The sequence below is a fragment of the Phallusia mammillata genome, chromosome 4 (assembly GCF_965637545.1).
Source record: "Phallusia mammillata chromosome 4, kaPhaMamm4.hap1.1, whole genome shotgun sequence".
NCBI classification, from domain to species: Eukaryota; Metazoa; Chordata; class Ascidiacea; order Phlebobranchia; family Ascidiidae; genus Phallusia; species Phallusia mammillata.
Window position 1 is genome coordinate 21731935 of NC_137255.1, and position 18604 is coordinate 21750538.

General features: G+C 38.5%; 2 protein-coding genes and 1 non-coding gene across 5 annotated transcripts; 1 reads left to right on the forward strand and 2 right to left on the reverse strand.

Moving 5' to 3' along the window:
• The first annotated feature begins 1922 nt into the window (after nt 1–1922).
• Nucleotides 1923–4094, forward strand: LOC145223039 (RWD domain-containing protein 2B-like). 3 transcript variants are annotated; one of them, XM_080089333.1, is made up of 5 exons: nt 1923–2242; nt 2571–2667; nt 3056–3324; nt 3391–3626; nt 3684–3781. In XM_080089333.1, the coding sequence occupies exons 1-4, from the start codon at nt 1977–1979 to the stop codon at nt 3611–3613; spliced, it is 855 nt and encodes a 284-aa protein (XP_079945459.1). In that variant the 5' UTR covers nt 1923–1976; the 3' UTR covers nt 3614–3626; nt 3684–3781. The 3 variants fall into 3 exon arrangements, with proteins under 3 accessions (XP_079945459.1, XP_079945461.1, XP_079945458.1); XM_080089335.1 differs by having other exon boundaries at nt 3457–3626; XM_080089332.1 differs by lacking the exon at nt 3391–3626 and having other exon boundaries at nt 1925–2242; nt 3684–4094.
• Nucleotides 4095–4356: 262 nt separating this feature from the next.
• LOC145223034 (peregrin-like) lies at nt 4357–17828 on the reverse strand. The gene is made up of 18 exons (XM_080089327.1): nt 17417–17828; nt 16766–17159; nt 16306–16482; nt 15595–15846; nt 14635–14970; nt 14169–14284; nt 13297–13453; nt 12676–12819; nt 11601–11794; nt 11070–11178; nt 10793–10898; nt 9441–9576; nt 8492–9195; nt 8002–8149; nt 7228–7346; nt 6696–6835; nt 5831–5985; nt 4357–5483 (listed from the first exon to the last, which is right to left on the reverse strand). The coding sequence occupies exons 1-18, from the start codon at nt 17749–17751 to the stop codon at nt 5258–5260; spliced, it is 3948 nt and encodes a 1315-aa protein (XP_079945453.1). The 5' UTR covers nt 17752–17828; the 3' UTR covers nt 4357–5257.
• On the reverse strand, nt 6299–6372 carry Trnas-gga (transfer RNA serine (anticodon GGA)). The gene has a single exon. It is a non-coding gene; the product is annotated as a tRNA-Ser (tRNA).
• Nucleotides 17829–18604: the final 776 nt, after the last annotated feature.

An 18604-nucleotide genomic window follows, 5' to 3' on the forward strand; every position in this document is an offset into this window, starting at 1 on the left:
TCTATTGCGGGCTGCGTTATCTTTGCACTGGCTTCTTTTTCTTTTCAGGGTAATTGGAAATGGTGTGTAGGATCCATCACCCTGCGAAACGTATTTACGGCTGCTGGTAAAATAACAGTGTTTACAGTGCTTTGGCTTCGCCAAGGAACCCTGAACAATTCCATTACTTTCAACAGCAAATATATTAAACGCACCATCGCTGTAATCAGATATGTAACCTTGACTTTAGTGACTTTCCTTGCTGTAACAACGGTTAGAGGTAAAGCTGCGACCACCCGGGGATGCGAATTCACTACCCAATCGTTGTTGGTTCCCGCGGGCATTTCCATTTTCACCTTTACACTGAGTCAGGTTAGCGTCGTAGGTCTTTCCATTGCCCCGTTGACATTGCGAATCTCTGATCAACATGTGCACAAAACCATTGTCCGAATCAGTGTGAGCACAGCAGCAGTGTTCATTTCTGATTTTATTTTTCTTAATGTTGCGTATATGTCAATAGGAAAAATTGAACAATGGGCTTCTCTTGAGTTTTTTCCTCTCATTCACCATTGCATTCAGGTTTTTCACAGGTTGTGCTTAATTTTGACTTTCCGCGACTATCACATACGTTTAAATCCCTTGCGTGCAAATAACAAGGTAGCAAACAAAGAGAATTCAGCTCCAAGAACTATGGCCTCCTAAATATTTCAAATTCTGTCAAAACAAAAGGTGAAATTTCGACCGACAATGTGGAAAGGTCTGACAAAGTTCCAGTATCTCTAGAAAAGATCTCGTAAATGTATTGCAAAAGGAAGCAAAATATCAGTGAAATAGGTCTCCATAGATCATTGACCGGGGCCCACAAAGTTGTTACACTTAGGGGATGGACACAATCACCATGTTTGAATGAAGCAAATGTTTTAAACCTTGTATATTGTATGAAACTTTTTGTTCCTTACAGTTGAATTGCACACACGTTGATTTACTTTTTGTGTCGTATCGCTTGTTTTTCATATTTGATGCCATTTTGTGGTAACGTGTTATCGCCTGTGTTGTCAATTTCCGAAACAAAGGGTATATATAAAGCAGTTTGTGAAAAAAAGTATAAAAAAGTATAGTGTCGTGGCGATTAACACGGCGATTGATATTTCGCTTAAATGTTCATGCTGCATGAGGTTCTATCCAAATCTAATTAACCTTGGACATATTAAAATTTTGACTCAATTTTTCTCGATAAAACAGAGGGGCTATGAAGGAAAACACAGCAACCGAACAATAAAAATGTTATAATATGCATACTGTCAAAATTTGATTCTTTTCGGACATGGTTACAAATTTCGCCTACTTTAGGGGGCAAGTTGTGTAATCACCCGGGGTTCCCATATCTCAACTAATCAAATACCAACCGTAATGATCCAACACATAGTTCATACAAACTTTGACCTGTTAATACCACCTAACTACTTAATTCGAAACAATTTTAGGCAGTGGTGGGATTCAAAATTTTTGTCAGCTGGTTCTATCACAAAAGTCATATTTTTAGCAGGTTTTGTTACAAAAGTCCATTGACAGTATAACCAGTAATGCTAACCGGTTCGCTAATTTCATAAAATTTCGTGAGACGGTTCTTTGATCATATCTCTGGAAACAATGCCTAACTAACAAAAAACATAGGCCATAAGAAATGTATGCTGTTCATAAGAAAACAACAGGCTACAGTGACAGTGGATTTCAGAAACAACTGAAAACCCTTTTAGACCGAAAAAAGATTTAAATAATACTTCAAAAGCGGAATTGACGTTAACTTACCATAAACAGTGAACCTAACAATTTGAAAAGTTAAATGCAGATTGGACACAGTTTGTTACGCTAGTATTAGTTTTAATAAGAAGGACACGCGCCAACAAACATGACGTAATTCTCCAAAAGGGGGCTTTTTGTGTTTACATTTTCATTTTTGTCACATTGACTTTGGTTTAATTTAGGCCGAAAAGAAAATGGTAGAAGTCGTGGAAATGCAACTTTCAGAGGTGGACGTTTTGCAGAGTATATTTCCGAACGACAACGAAGTTGTTATCGAAGATTTGGTCACTTATGCTACGATGAAAAGATATGTGGAAACCAATGGCAAATCTGCAAAGCCATCCAAAATGTTGCCTCTTAAACTAAACTTGACAAGCGAAGAGCCACGATGTGTTATCGAAATGAAAACATCACTTCCGTTACATTATCCAATAGATGAAATGCCAGAGGTGTTTTTACGGTAGAGCAAACATATTTTGTTTCAAATTTGGGATTTGTTCACAGTCCAGTCTGCAGAGTATGGCAGCTGCACGCGCGAATTTTTTTGAAAAAAAAACTTTTGCACGCCAATTTTTCGGGGTTGCACGCGAAAATTTTGCACCAAAGGCATTTAATTGTCCTGCCTTGACCTTTTTTACTTGCTTTCCGCCTGCTAAAATAGGTCTTGCACGCGAACTTACGGGTCGTGCACGCGGGACATACAGGTCCTGCACGCGTGAGATCTCGTCGGGAACTGCCATGTTCTGCAGACTGGTTCACAGTGTTAAGTGTTAACATGATCTTTTTAGATGTGATAAAATGACTCGCAATGTGCAACAGAAGTTTAATGAAGATTTAAGTGACTTCAAAAGTACATTAGAGATGGGCGAGATTTGCCTCTATCAGGTATAGTGTGTAAACCAGGGGTGGGCAACCTGCAGCCCGCGGGCCGCATGCGACCCTTCTTTATAGGTTTGGTGACCTGCAGAGATGCTTGAATTTCAAAAGTTTTTGAGTTGATTAATGTGCCTGTTGCTAGTGTTCTGCAACCTGGCAAATTGTGGCTAGAATCAAATACCAATTATACTTGTAGTTCAGCATATTTGGTAAGCAACAAACTTTGACATTTGTAATGGGCCCCATAGTAACAAAGGTTGCCCACCCCTGGTGTAAACTCTTGCACAATCATTTTTCACAGCACACTGTAGATCAACAGCATAAAATTATATTTTATAAAAAATTTATATTTTATAAAAAATGTAAACTTGTTAAAAAAAAATGTTTTTGTTTTCAGATAGCACAGTGGGCGTTAGACAATATACACCATTACTTGAAAATCACTGACACTGATGACACCGATGAAATTTCAAGTTTGCAACCTACAGACAATGCAACTTTTACCAGACTGTGGATATACAGTCACCATATTTACAACAAGGAGAAGCGAAAATGTATTTTGGAATGGGCCAAGGAGCTACAACTCACAGGTTTTAGCATGCCAGGAAAGCCTGGTGTAGTTTGTGTGGAAGGCTTACAAGAAAACTGTGAAGAGTATTGGCAAAGGTAAGTAGGAAAACAAACAATTTCGGTTTAAATAAAAGCCAGGCAACAGAACTTAAAATTCTTTAGAGTTAAGCGAATGAGTTGGAAACACATAGAAATTCGGCACAGGGATTTAAATTCATTGGATTACAGTTTTAAAGGAATGAATGAGGTTAATTTTGAAGCACATGGTCGTCGTAGCAACCACATGGACATGGGAGCATTTTTTGTTTTCTTGAATGAACACAATTGTGGCCCTGTGTTTAAATTTTTGTTTGGCATTGAGGGAAAACTGCCCTCTACAAAGTAGAACATTGCAATAGGTGTGTACAGATTTTGCAATGCTTTTTGCTTAAAACATAACTCCTATTTACATTAAGGCTTAGGCGTCAAACTTGGAAACGACTGACCATTGCTCATAGAATGGATGAAACATCTACAGAGGAAAACAAAAAAACGTTAGAAAGTTTTAGAAAATTTCACACCACAGTAGCAGAGATGGATTTTGGTGTACATGGTGGCCGAGATTATCACATGGATTTAGGAAAATTTCTGCAATACTTGACTGATCATGACAGCAAACCCATCTTTGAAATCCTGTTTGGAGTGCAAGGAACTACTAAAACATGATCAACAACAATAGTATTGCTAGTCTTAGTCCCCTCAGAAGCGTTTTTATGTGCATATATCGAGGTTGGTATGCGGGACTTGAGGTGTGATTCGGTCCGAACCTTGTGTAGATGCCTTTTATGACTGTCTTAGCACTTAAATACAGACAAAATTAGTATAAAGTGACTGTTTACTTTGGTTGTACTTGGTTTGTGATGCAAGATTGCACAAAACTGTAGATAGGTCATGTGTAGCTCCAGCCCTTCAAGAAAGTAAAGACATTTGTGTGGCTTATTACCCTGACCATCCATGTTTGGGGTTGATTATGCTTGTCCTTGCTCTGCACATTGTTGTTTATAAAATAGCTTCGTTGCACAAGATAATTCTGAACTATATCGTTAAAACTGATGTATACATCTGAGGGGATTTATAATAACACACATATTTGTCTGTGTCGTTTTACTATAAACAGTATCAGAAAAACACACTGAAAAAGTAAGGTGGTTGAGCGGAAACAAGTACATGACGACCGACTGAATAGCATACACACCATACAACTATAATGCAACATAGTGTGGCAGTACACTACATAAACAGCAGATATTGTGACATAAATAACATTTTGCTAAAACCAGGTACCATCGCATGTGGTAGCTTGAATAAATAACATTTTTGAGTGTCCTCCAAACCAGTTGATAGACCTGGTACTGTCAACAAACCTTTCACCAACAGTTGTTTTGAAAAAGGATTTGGAAAAAAATTTGTTTGGGCTTACAAAGCAACTGAAATTAAAGGAAAGCATTTATATGTTTGTGTAAGTAGATTTCACACATGTTGGAATTTGGAAAAGCTAATCATGCACTTAAATAGCTTTAATTCAGCGGGACTAACATTTAGCATTGGAAGTGTAATATGTCAAAATGCATATTTAGCATGGAGGATTGGTTCATATGCTGGATTAACAACAAAAAGCTTCTACATACTCAAACTGATAACTCAATAATTATTCAAAACTATCTGCAATTTGTTGTTACCAATGGAAGCTTTGGGTATTTATTTTATCATTATTAAACTGAATATATAAGTCCGATTTTAGTTCATTCATAAGCAAATAAATCTTTTTGTTTTGAGCAAAAAGGCGTTAGGATGAAAAAAGATTAAATAAAATAAATGCTTAGCAGAAGTTAAAAAAAAACATATATAGCTCAACTAATTCGTTTTCCAATATAGCCAAGTCTCCTATTTTACCACTGATCAGGTACCAATAAAACAGTACACCAATTCATTAAACAACCTTGTGTAGATTACAGTCATAAATTGTTAAGGAAAAACAAAACGCATAGTTTCAAGTGGAAACTGGAATATTCGCCAAATCAAGAAGGTCGGTGTCTTCAATGTCATCGTCACTGTCTGGTATTTGACCTGTTACACGACTTCTGTGTAGTAGAGCACGGTTGTAGGCAGCCTCGACATTTTTACGGATAGCAGGTCGTCTCCCCTCGCCAAGTTTGCCTTGATCAGCTTTTTCATCGACCCCCAGCGCTTCGAGTTTGTTGCGTGGCAACCACTGCCTGTGAATGTAAGCATGTGACGGGTTGAAACATACAGATTTGTTTGTTTTGCAAAGTGCTGTTTTCCTGATTGATAAGCAAATATGACTGCATAAGTCCACAAAAATTTAATGTGCCAAAATAAGTACCTCCGTTGATAACCACACGAGGCAAGGCTATACAGATTATGTTGCAAAGACATTAAGTTTCAAGATAAAACAATTTAATTTCCTTGGCTATAAGCAATACTGGTGTTGAAATAGGACCACTTCGCATAATCCGGACAAAATCTTTGGTCCAAAAGCGTCCGGATTAACCGGGATTTACTGTATTTTTGAACTAAATACGAACTAAACTCATATACATACCATGTACGCTTTGTGTCGAAGAAGAGCACCAAGTAAAGACGACGATTTCCATTTTCCACGCGTTTATCACCGACTTGTAAAACATCTAGGGGAGGTACAGGGATGGGAACGCCGTTGTGAAGACAACCGTTGCGAGGCATCTTCGGGTTGATCAGCTGGACATGACAAGTTTGTTAACTCATAGAATTTCTTTATGTACGTCATTTCGGTGAGGTTGGTAAACTCACATACTGATATACAACATGAACAATGTGTTTCAACTTATATTTTTAGGAATTGAAGTCGGTGAAAATTGGCCAACTCCGATTCCACAATTTCATTGGATTATTAGAAATTTAAAAAATGAACATAAAATATACACATCACTCTATGAATCACAGTACGCCAGGCCCATAGAAGGCGCTATACCGAATCAGCCGGTCACCAAGCATTCACCACCATATGGCAAGGCGTAGGCTAGAAAAATCTAGCCTGCGGTGGGATTCGAACCCACGACAGGAGTCTTTCCGGGACTCGCGCTCTACCAACTGAGCTACACAGGCATAGACGCTTCAGGGCTGATCCCAGTTATGAATTTATGTTCATCTTAACTCATCACTCTATGATTTATAAATGAGTGTGTCGTGATCGCTGGTCTACATAGACGCTTCAGGGCTGATATGTATAACCTCATTACAGTATTATTGAGACTTTTATAGACCCATACCTGTCAGAATGTCGAAACACACATTTTTTTCAAGCGTATTTGAGTGGGGGTATTTTCTAACAAGCGGGAGTTATAGTCGGGGGTTCAAAATTTCTGAGGGGCCAGAGTTTCAGACTATAGTTGCCTGTCTTACTTGCAGTTTATGGTTTTTATACTCACCAGCGCAGGATAAGGAGGATAACCTCTGCATTTTGCCCACACGAGGTCGAGAAAGTCGATGTGAGGAAGATCGTCCTCTTCAAATTCGTCTTCGGTGGCTGAAGCGCAACTTTGCTTGCGAAAATGCTCGCCAGCACCATCTGTGGAAAAATAGCTGTGTAAACTCGGAAACAAACTTGCAATTTCCTTTTCGGCAAAAAAGTCCTTGGTCATTGAGGACGGTAATTAACCTGTTTGATGGAAAATTAGACCATGCGAAAATCTTACTCTTGCACAAAATGGTTTTAGGAGACGTTTTTTGAGCCAACCGATGTAGTTCAAACAAAATTAGCTTATCGCGTTTTTTAAGGGATTTACTGATAGATCATCTAATGTCGAAGGTCAGGTATATTTCCCATGCGAAAAACTTGCAGAAACTTGAATCAATTGATTAAAAACAGGCAACAAACCCAGCACTAGAAAATTCAAACACTCTGTGCAACAAATATATATATATTGTTACTATGTGATAAAGAACTACGGCAATTTTCACCGAGTATAAGCCCGGGTCGGTCGTCGTTTGAAGTTTCGCTCGTTCCATCCGATACTGATGGTCGAACCAGCACGTCACCACAGCTCTGACTCCGTTTCTTTTTCGGACTCCGTTTTTTCCTGGAAGTAAAATAATACACATTTTTTTCACAAAATTGAATTTATATTACGTACAAACAAAACATTACTTTTTAAAAAAAACCCAAGGCAGTGGTTCTTAAACTCGCTTTTCGGGGCCGCATGCGGCTCCCAACTACTTATTTTGCGGCTCGCACCAGACCTCAGAAACCACCAAACATTGCTATTTTAGCTTTCAAAGTAATAATCTTTAGTGATTTTCTCAAGGTTTCGTTTTTTGCGGCTCTCTACACACTTAAAAAAATACCATTTGGCCCCGACAATAAAAAAGTTTGAGAACCACTGCCCCAAGGCCAACAACGGCTCTTATAGTAAAAACCAATGAGCACAACTAAACCGCTGTGCTTTGCCCTTTTCTGATAAGATGAACGTGTGTGTTTTGAACGCCACATATACCTTCCTTGTTCGTTGCAACGTTTGAGTTTATCATGTATAAACGTTTTTGGTAAAAAGCGATTTATTATAAAGTTACAGGTGCATTGCACTAAACCCACATACCATTGTCTTACTCACAACAGTGTAACCCGATTGTGGAGCACTCTTGTTTAAATGATTCCGGTTAATCGAATAACCAAGTTTTCTTTCTCGCAAAACTATGCAATTAACCGGGTTCGTTTACTCTTAATTGTGAACATACCGCTTTAGCGTTCCGTTCACACTGGCTCCTGAAGACGTCGTGTCGGAATCTGACGTACTTCGCGTTCTCACACCAGTTTGCCCTTCCCTGTACACGTGGAAACTTTCTCGGCGTTTTAACACTGGTCGGTCTTTGAAGGCGCAATCGTCTGCAGAAGTCAATGTTTCGTTTTGACATTTTGTATACTTCAGTTTAAAGACTTGTACAACAGCATCATACACAAAAAATAGTTTTCCAGGCCAATGATATCAAAATACTTAGCAGTCAGCATATACTTATTCCATCTAATTTGATTAACACAGACATTTAAAACGCTACATACGGATCTGTTCATAAGTTTAATGGTGAAAATAACGGATGTCGCTTTTTACGTCTATTTAGGCTGATATTTTCAACAGACATTTAGATTCATCGATTTTACCATCCATTTTTTGTGTGACATGCTTAATACAAACAGACTTTAAGCATGTATTTGCACGTAAAACCTTACCTTGTGTGGTGTCGATGCCGTTGAAAACAATGTCCTTCTCTTCTGCGCCCAAAGACGAATGTTTCCGCTTCTCTGGAATCACGTGACCGCTCGTGGATCGGCGACGCTTAAGTGACTTCGCAGTGACCTTTGTATTGGACTCGCTCGCCGAACCATTGCTTTCGACCCCGCTCCGACCGTTGCTATTACGAACGCTCACAGAAGGTTGCCGACTTCGGGATTTTTTCTTGAAAAGCACCGCAGTTCGACGGCTCACACTCCCGCTGCCGTTACTGCTTTCGTACGATCCCGGTTCGGGGGAGACGCGCGCCGATGTAGGTTCAGCATCGCCCTTAACGTCGATGTTGAGTTCCTCGCATAGACGCTGAGCGGCCGTTACTCCATTTACTTGTTCGTCAACGGGCGCCGGACAGCTCCCAGATCTCGCCAAGCGAAGTTTTTTAAGGCGTGAATCGCAATTTGAAGGCGACCTTGCTGACCACAGGCGTTTTCGGCCTCGACCTCGACGACCTGGAGCGTTGAAACGAGCTTTAGGTGATGCTTTAAATGCGGCGCCGACGTCCGATGTTACTGCTTCGGTTTCTGTGGTTGATGAAACGGTGTCGACGTCATCGGCCGAGAATCGCCGCTGTGCCGTCACTAGTTCGTTGCGCTTCTTCTCCGTCTGAGGCCGAGGTTTGGGTCCATTGTCGGCCGACATTTTTCTGAAATTTATTTGCGAACTTTGAAGTGTCAAATTGTAAGCAACGATCGACTTGTGATAAAAAAAAATTATGCAATTGTAATTTTGAAAATCGGTAAAAAAAATTCGCGATTTTCGCTTTGCAACATCTAACATATACATTAAAAAAAGAATATAAACTGTTACTATGAAGTAAATACAAATTGACATTCTCAAACTTTAGGGAGTGATTGTTACAGGTCATTTAAAACTTGGAAGAAATCTCACCTTCTAATGTTGTTGATTTCCTGTCGAATTTTTCTGGTTTTCCGCCCGTTTAGCAGCGCGCTGTCAAGACGTTGTATCATCAGATCGAGTTGTTCCTCTAGCGGAAGTTGGAGCCGGGTTTCCTCGTCAATGGAAACTGCACAGCATAAAATTGTTATTTTACAAAAGAAGCCAAAAACAAACCTTATACCAGCTGATGTAGCAATACTCCTAATACCAAATGCAGAAACACTTATAACAGCCTATATTAGGAAGACTTGTGAAATTTGCATTCTACTTTGCTATGCATTACGCGCTTCAAGGTATGTTTCGGGGCTGATAGCCGATGTGCTTAGGCAGTTATTGCGTCATATTTATTAGGGATGGGCCAAAACTGCAAATGTTCTGTTTGGTCGAGCACCGAGCATCTCACGTCAATGCTTGGTGCTTGACCGAGCACGCTCGGTCCATTGTGTCGTCACAAACATTCCCATTTTCACACTAGTTTTGTAGCTTTCCAACGTCTCTTATTTCAGCAGTGGTGTATTAAGCTGTGCAAGCCCAAGAGGTATGCGTTTTCCATCATCTAACGCATTTAAAAAACATTCGTTTTTGTTGTTGGATACCATTTCGACACTGGTTTCGTATGTCAGCAGGGCATAAATATGGAAATTTAATGCTCGGGTCAGTTTGTACAACTGTTCGGCCGAGCACCGAGCGTCAAAACCAACGAGGCTCGGTACCGAGTACTCGGGTTCTGGCTCGGCCCATTCCTAATATTTATGTGATCCAACAGTTGTGAAGTCAACATATATGGTGTTTATTAGGGATGGGCCGAGCCGAGCCAGAACCCGAGTACTCGGTACCGAGCAGTGCCGTTTTTTAATGCTCGGTGCTAGGCCGAGCAGTTGCACGAACTAACCCGAGCATTAATTTTGCATATTCATGCCCTGCTGCTAACACACATAACTAGCGTTCGAAAGGGTGTCTATGAAAAAAAAAATTTTTTTCAAATATATTAGATGGTGGGAAAACGCGTAATTAATGGGATGTACAACTTAATACACCGCTGGCGACGTAAGAGACCTTGTAGAGCTAAAACTAGCGTAGAATGGGGAATTTTTGTGACGTCATAATGCACCGAGCGTGCTCGGCCGAGCACCGAGCATTAACCTGAGATGCTCGGTGCTCGACCAAAAGAACATTTGCAGTTTTGGCACATCCCTAGTGTTTATATCACTGAACTGAAATCCTCTTACGTTTGCTACTAGTTCGAAAACTCCGATGCACAAGAAGGAAATTTCGGGTTCCGTATTATAGGAAAATTTGGTGACCATTTTTCGCTAAAGTTGCATATGTGAGTGAATTGTTACCTTGTCGTGGTAGCTTGGTTGGTGTTTTGTCGAGCAGCATCCCCGTATCAGGATCGAATCCGGTACGCTCCATTTCACGTCGCGTTTCGCGTAGGACAGCGCCACCCTGCGACAAAAAGTCAAACATTGAATCTTCAGTTGCCCAAAGCGGTATTTTGCCTGCTACTATTTTTTTTAAATGCCGGATAATAAGGCCTAAAAACGTATTATCTACAATGATCATGTGACATATTTTATGATCAAATATATTGGCTTGCTTTTACATGATGAAACTTACGTAATCCCTCATACGAACGGCGAGTCGGTAGAAGATCGTTTCCCTCGTGTTGTAAAGCATGCAGTTGCTCACAACGAGGTTAAAGTCGCTCTCGAATTGCTCGAACGATCTGCAAAATGTGTTGAATGTCGTTATATGTCAGTGGGAGTTTGACCTTAGGTAACACAAAAGACAAAAGATTGATTAAAATGCAATCCAAAAATCTCTGTACACATTGTCCACGATAGTTGAGCATCGTGAAAAATACAAAAGTAAGCATAAAATTGGACCACATACATTGGTGTATTTCCGTGTAAAACATTAATAGACGCAAAAGACTGTTTGATATACAAATACAGTAAAACTCGGTTAAACCATATTCAGTTAATCCGGACCTTAGTCAAAAATTCGGACAAAACTCAAGGTACAAATCATTTCTAATAGTCGACATCGGTTAATCCGGTTCTTTGCCTAAACCGGACATTTTTTGGTCCAAACGGGTCCGAATTAACCAAGGTTTACTTTATGCTTAGTGAGTTTTGTAATCCTTACTGGTATTTGTGCGTTTCCAGTTTCGAACCCATGGTGGAGAAATCCATAGGATTTTTGATGATTTTGAAATAATCCGGAGCCTCTTTGGCCGTCACCGGTTCCGCGAAAACCTTGGCGACGTCGATGCCACGCAACCGGCTGAGGGCGCGCCGGAGCAAGGTCAAAAACGGAGCTAAGCGAAGTTCGGAAGCAACCTGAAAAAAACGAAAATGGTGAAATTAGGGAAATGAGTTCCTTGCTAATAACATGGTAAAAACAAAGCCTTTTAAGGAACGAAGAATTGTTTTAAAAACAATCATAAATAAAAAGTTTCCCAATCCTGGTTTTAGTGATAATCGCTTTTACTTATGTATGTTTTAGTAAAAAAAAACGTATTTTAAAGTCATGTTGGCACTCCAAACCAAAAAAAAACGGTTTAATATCGAGACAACAATAATTTTTAAAAATACAAACTGGTTTCAAATTTAGCCGAAACAGTTATGTTATTCAACGAATCTCCCGCAGACAATAAAATGTATAAAAGAAAGATTCTTGCTTCTGATCAGTATAATATTGGACTGTTTCATAAAAACAGATAAAAGCATAAATCGTTTCTTTTAATAACAGAAATATATATTTCGCCTTAATAAATAGGCATCATCAGTTTCTGCAAAAAGCAAACATGTAGTAGGCTGTCGATAAAAAGTTAGTGTGTTTTTAATGGCTTATCAGTTTTATCACGTCTCCTTTTTTCTTCTTTCCTCGTGTCGCTTGTGGCCCCTTGCTAGTTGTGGTTTGCCTCTATGCTTCACAGTGGTTTAATTTGTACAGTTTTTAAACATATTTTGTGTTTTAACTATTTTATTTTTCACAACTTTTTATCGACAGCCTACTACATGTTTGCTTTTTGCAGAAACTGATGATGCCTATTTATTAAGGCGAAATATATATTTCTGTTATTAAAAGAAACGATTTATGCTTTTATCTGTTTTTATGAAACAGTCCAATATTATGGTTTTAAATTTAGAAGAAACTGAAAATTGCCTTTAACTTTGCGTAATTTTTACGGTACAATCAATCGCGAAATTATCCGGACCTGTGAAATACGAACGGTCTCTCGTTTCAGCTTCTCTCGTTTTCGGATCAATTCAATAAGGAGTCGGGCTCTTTCCAGGTCGTGACGTAAGCGATGCCAGTATTTGAGTTGTTCAATAAGAACGTGTTGCTGAGATTCTGCTTCCTGTCAATGGAAAAGCGTCGGTCTGTTTCAATCGCTGCAAATTACTTTTCCGACAACCAGGATAAAGTATTTTAAAGAGGTTTTAAAATACTTTCATTGTATTTGTAAATAAACTCAAAATATGATTTTCACGATCATTCAGTTGTAAGCCAAGGGGAACATTGGCAATCATTTACATTTCAAATTCAGCTAAAATTCTCCGGCAATTCCCACGCCATGAAACAAGTCTCAATTTTGGGGTTCTTGGTTTTTCAAATGATTTGGATTTAGAAATAAATTTGCAGGAATACTTGTTGCGTGGTTATTAAAGACCAATGAAAATCATTAAATATACCCCTACATAAAATCATATATTTGTGAAAAGAATCATACACTATGTTCAGGACAGCCACCATTTTGTTTCTACACCAAGCACTGAACAGAGAGTAATGTAACAACACCTGATTATGCCTATTCAATTAAAAAGCATTCGCTTACCGGATCCTTTGATTTGTGTGAGTGAACGTGCGACTGCAATCGTCGGAGGAGCGGAACGCCGTTGCGTGATTGACGTTTCAGCGTCCAGTAACTTAGCAACCGCTGCAAGAACGCCGATTTTTTCTGGATCATCACGTGACGACCAATAGAAGAAATTCTTTAAAAAAAGATTCATCTTGTGTATTGAACAAACCGAGAATTTGTCATAAAAAGGACACACAAAAAAGGATATTTTGAATGTAATCTTATGCTAGATATGTACGTTAATAATCTCATTGCTCATTTATTCAATTTTATTTTCTGTAATTAAAAAAGGGTGTGAGCAGATTATTTCAGTTCGGCCAGCAAATTAATGGAATTGACTTTTTCGATGTTAAATTGACTCGACAGTTTGTTTGATTTGTTACTTAAATGACATATAATGGAGTGGTTATATCTGGGCCACTAACCTTACCAGTTTTATAGCCTACTTGAAAAATATCAGTAGCTTGTTGAATAATTCTATGTTGTGTACTTTTTATTTCCATTTCAAACAAACAGCAATGACATAGAAATTTAACAAACAATAGCCATGGCATTTTTTCCTGTGCATATACAGAAAAGGAAACACACAAATCAATATGTTAGCTCATTTAAACTTAAACACAAATTAATTAGTCTATCTAGATCTGGAGAGACTAATATCTATGTTAATATCTTTTTTAAAGCTGTTGGGATAAAACACAATATGTTGGTATAGTCTCTTTGGTACATAATAGGCTTTCTTACTATATGGTATGAAAAGCTACTGTATAATCATGTCGTCCATAACTTAATTTTAATCTACACCTAATAGATTTAGTTTTCAGGCAAAAATCATAAATATTTCATACTTGTCTCTTGGGATATAAGGAATGGCAATGTGTGGCATTTCGTGGCGCTTTTCAGCAAGGATTTTTCGAGCTTTTTTCATTTTGTCCCCACTTTTTTTCAGATCGCTCTCAAAGGCCTGTGAAATAAAATATGTTTGTGGTCTGATTTGAAAATTTATGATTATTTTAATCTTTCCAAAAAAATTAAAGTGTACTAGAAGATTTTTCATATTGTACTTGTAAATGAAACACATGTGGAATAAGCATTTTAGGCAGTGTACGGTATGTGCTATAATTTTATGACAAAGGCAATACTGTTGCAAAGAAATAAAATATATAAGTACCGTATGTGCGATTCATACTAGTTTGTGGGTAGTAATACAATAATTAGAAAATCATGCATCGATTGATTTGGCAGTAAAACGAAAATTATCAATATGGTTACCAACAGCATATTGTTTTCAAGGCACAAATTTGGTTAACTCACAAATGGCCCATTTGGTCGGTTTTGCCTTGGAGAAGCATCTGGTGGAGTGTGTACATCACAATAAGCCTCCTTCTTTACGGTAATAGTCATCCCGTTGCGACCAGACTCGCGCACTGGCTCCATTTTCATGTAAAGCCCAGCTTGTTGTGCACAGGTGACATGGAACGCTGTGTAACAGTTGGCTCTATGACACTGTATGCATGCACCAACATTTCTCTGTTTGCAGATGTAACATGTGAGGCGCCATCTAGCTGTTGGGATGTTTTTCAAGCCGTCAATGGGCTCGAGGAAGACTGTGTTTGAAAATCCGACTTCAGGAACCCATAAAGCACATACCTAAAATTCAATTAAATATCAGAAATATTCACTAAAATAATTGTAATGGTTATGATGTAGCACAGTGGTTCCAAAACTTTTTTCTTTTGAGGCGCATTTTAGAAAAAACAAAAATTATTTGGCGCACCTCGAACATTTGTATAATTTTTTTAGCTGAGGCACTAACTATGAGGTCATAAAGCCGCTACAGGTCACTTTCATAGTTAAATAGCCTAGTTGAACACCTCAGAGATGTGAAGCATGTTGGCCTAGTGGTCTAAGCACCTGGTACTACTACTCTACTTGATTGATTTTAATTTCAACATTTTTTGCGGCACACCTAATGACATCTGGCGGCACACCAGTGTGCCGCAGCGCATAGTTTGGGAACCACTGATGTAGCACAACAATTTTGAATCACAAACATTTCAATTACATTGCAAACCCATACATGCATCATTACCACAGTCACAGAAATATCTGTGCGCCATTTTAACATAATATTTTCCTCCTTTTATCTAATTTTTTGGAACTCCAGTCTCTTTAATTGTTTTTTAACAATGTTTGCTGCCTGTATTCCTATACAGTAGTCTCTGTTGTGTGGATCATTAATATTGCAATGACAAATATGCTCCATTTGCTTACCACATGAGCCCATCGATTGTCATCAGTTTGCTTGAATGCACCACTTCTACTTGGGCACAAACAGCAATCAACTGGACATGAAGGTGACTGGAGGCAGCGGCGGCATAACCACTGGCCTTCAGGGATGTACGGCACTCCATAGCACTCCTGGTGGACAGCGAGGTTGCACATGTCGCAGAAGAGGATCACATTAGAGTTCTGGCATTCTCCATCATTGCACACACAACAAACTGCATCTTCATCAATCATAGGCTAAAAGGGACAAAACAATAGTTAAATATCTAAACTAAATGAATATATATATATACTTAAACTATTAACATAGTTCTTCGTCGTTACTATTATGCCTGGTTATACTGGCATTTGACTGTCTGGTCTAATCACAAATGGGAAGTGACAATTTAGTGAAAGCAGATTAAATGTTTGACCACTGCTAAGAGTAGCTTTATTTTCAGCCAGCTCCATGAGGACAATTTTTCACAAGCAATTTTAAACTGATTCATTTCTTTAAGTGTCATTTCTGTTTCTGTGATGTTTAATAGTTTAAAAACAGTTTTTGAAAAATAATATATATATATACATGTGTGTGTGTGTGTGTGTTTAGTTTGATTTCTTAATGAATTGGTCCCAACCACGCTGGACAACCAAGGAAATAGTCTATGTGTAACAGTAGAAATCATAGGAAATGATTTTGGACACTGTTTTTCATACCTGTGTGCCTTGGCTCCCGCTGCCATTCTTCGCTTGCTCAAAGTAAGATTCCTTCTCAAACCTGTCCATCAACAATTCCAGTTGATCATGACTAATTTGGGGAATCCCGTCTTTCTCACGCTGCTCATTCATTAGTTCCAGCCACACTGCATCTTCCTCATCCATATCATACTCAACCTATAAAAGCTTGTTGTTATATATTAGACAAAAGATTGTGATTTGGTTTTAGCTCCATTTAGCACTAAAAAAGCTGAAAGACTAATTAGGGTCATAACTTGGCATGGATTTAAACATAGGGTTCCTGAGGTGGGAACGTCTGGTTTTAGGCTTTGTTGAATGATTGAAACATGACATAACATAAACGTTGACAAAATTTTACAATTTATCTTGGTAGAAAACAAGATTTCTTGCTACATTTAATACATAGGTAGATAATTGTAGTATTTGTGTATTCATATACCTCTTCTTCCAAGTCTTCCACTTGCTTTTCAATGTATCTATAATAGGCAGAACCACGGGTTGGTGCATCTGGTTGTTCAGTCTCATACTCCGATAGCACCCTGTATGTGGGTTTCGGCAATTTTGCTGGCGATGATCTGTTCGGTTGGGCCGATTGCAATTTCTCACTGTTATACTGTGGGATTGTGACATTTTTCAAGTCCTTGCTGTTTATTCCTGATTTTCCAGCAGTACTTGTGCCATTTTTAGATCCATCTGATTTGCTGGCCTTACTGCCTGTTGTACTGCCGTTATCACTCTTATTTTCAGCATTATCAGAACCAGAGGTAGTACTGTCGTCGTCTTTGTCTACATCGGAGTCTGATATAATGTCAAGTTTGTCACTGATGTTCAGCCTGAAAAAATAATAAAATTTGTCCATGTTAGAACCTTAAACGTATGTTTTTTTGTTATAAAACAATTTAGGGAAACAAAAGTTTTTAAAATTGCTGTTCATGCTAGTTAATCGTGAATTTGTTTAATGCACATATATCAGTATTTTTGGCACACCAAAATGTAGTCAATAATGGAAATAAAACAATTCTGTCAAGAAAGCTTGGCAAATTAGAGGAGTTCAACAGAAAAATATGTATTAATGTGATGTTCATCTCACCTAAATATTTTCCCTTCTGACTCAACTTCTACCATTTTTTGTGCTTCAGCCCATGTCAAAGTTTCCCTGGCAGGTGTGTTGAACTGAATAGGTGATGGAGACCTTCGACTAAAACGATTGTTCTTTTTCTTTTTCGATGATTTTAATTTTGATTTCCTAGCAATGGCTGATGCTGGTTTTTGCACTGGGGTCTGCGCCGTGTGATCAAAATTAAGCATGTGATATTCCATACCACTGTAGCTTTTGTAGACCTTCTGGCAAATCGGGCATTCCCATGGTGGCTTGGTTTCTCTCAGGTTATGCAGAAACTCAGACACATTGACAACTTCAGCCATTGCAGATGGGTCAGTGTTTTATGATCATAATTATGAAAATCATTCTACCACACTATGAGCAAGAACATTTTTTACCAAATATGGAATAACAAAACACTTTATAAAACAACTGGTAACATAAGTGATCGATGTATATGTTGACTAAGTAACCAATCTATATGTCTCAATTAAACATAGTGCAGGTCATTTTGCACATAGTTGATCTTTGGAAATCACACCTTATTTATTTGTTCACAACATAGGCTTCAAGTTCGCTATTCCAACTTTTTTGTTAGTATCTTGTAGTGATGGGACGGGTACCCGGTACTCGGTATCGAACGATTTCAGTGGTATCGATACTCGTACTCGGTATTGAAATATCTTGTCTCAGTTTTCGATACTGACATGCGAGTACCGAAAGAAGATTTACACCATAAGAATACAGGCAACTTTATGTCAATATTTGCTTCGGATAGCACAAAATTGGAAAAAAAGTTCCGCCAGTTTACGTATATCTTTTTCGCTATCACTTGGAGATTACATTTTTCGGCATGTGTGTGTTCACACCTGTACTCCGACCATGGCAGATAAATTAGCCAGTGATATACAACTAAGTACAACACTACACTTGAGTACTCGGTAATCGTACTCGGTATCGAAGGTATATACATGTGGTACTCGCTTCAAAACCTGGTATCGTCCCATCCAACATTGGATTTTATGGCACATTTCGCCGAGATCTCGGGTGTGCACGAAGAATTTTCAGGTGTGCAAGTGTGCACGAACCAGTTAAGTGTGCACCACATCAAGAAAAAGTTAAGCGATTTACAATTTTTTAACCAAATCTCAAAATAACTGTCAAAAGCAATTGCGC

Bases quoted from the DNA above. Each gene is read 5' to 3' on its own strand.
- LOC145223034 (XM_080089327.1), bottom strand. From the start codon at position 17,751: ATGGCTGAAGTTGTCAATGTGTCTGAGTTTCTGCATAACCTGAGAGAA. The intron at 12,820-13,296 runs GTAAGCGAATGC...TTCCATTGACAG, and splicing joins CACACAAATCAAAGGATCCG to GAAGCAGAATCTCAGCAACA. The intron at 11,179-11,600 runs GTAAGGATTACA...CACATTTTGCAG, and splicing joins CTGGAAACGCACAAATACCA to ATCGTTCGAGCAATTCGAGA.
- LOC145223039 (XM_080089332.1), top strand. From the start codon at position 1,977: ATGGTAGAAGTCGTGGAAATGCAACTTTCAGAGGTGGACGTTTTGCAG. The intron at 2,243-2,570 runs GTAGAGCAAACA...TGATCTTTTTAG, and splicing joins ATGCCAGAGGTGTTTTTACG to ATGTGATAAAATGACTCGCA. The intron at 3,325-3,683 runs GTAAGTAGGAAA...ATTTACATTAAG, and splicing joins TGTGAAGAGTATTGGCAAAG to GCTTAGGCGTCAAACTTGGA.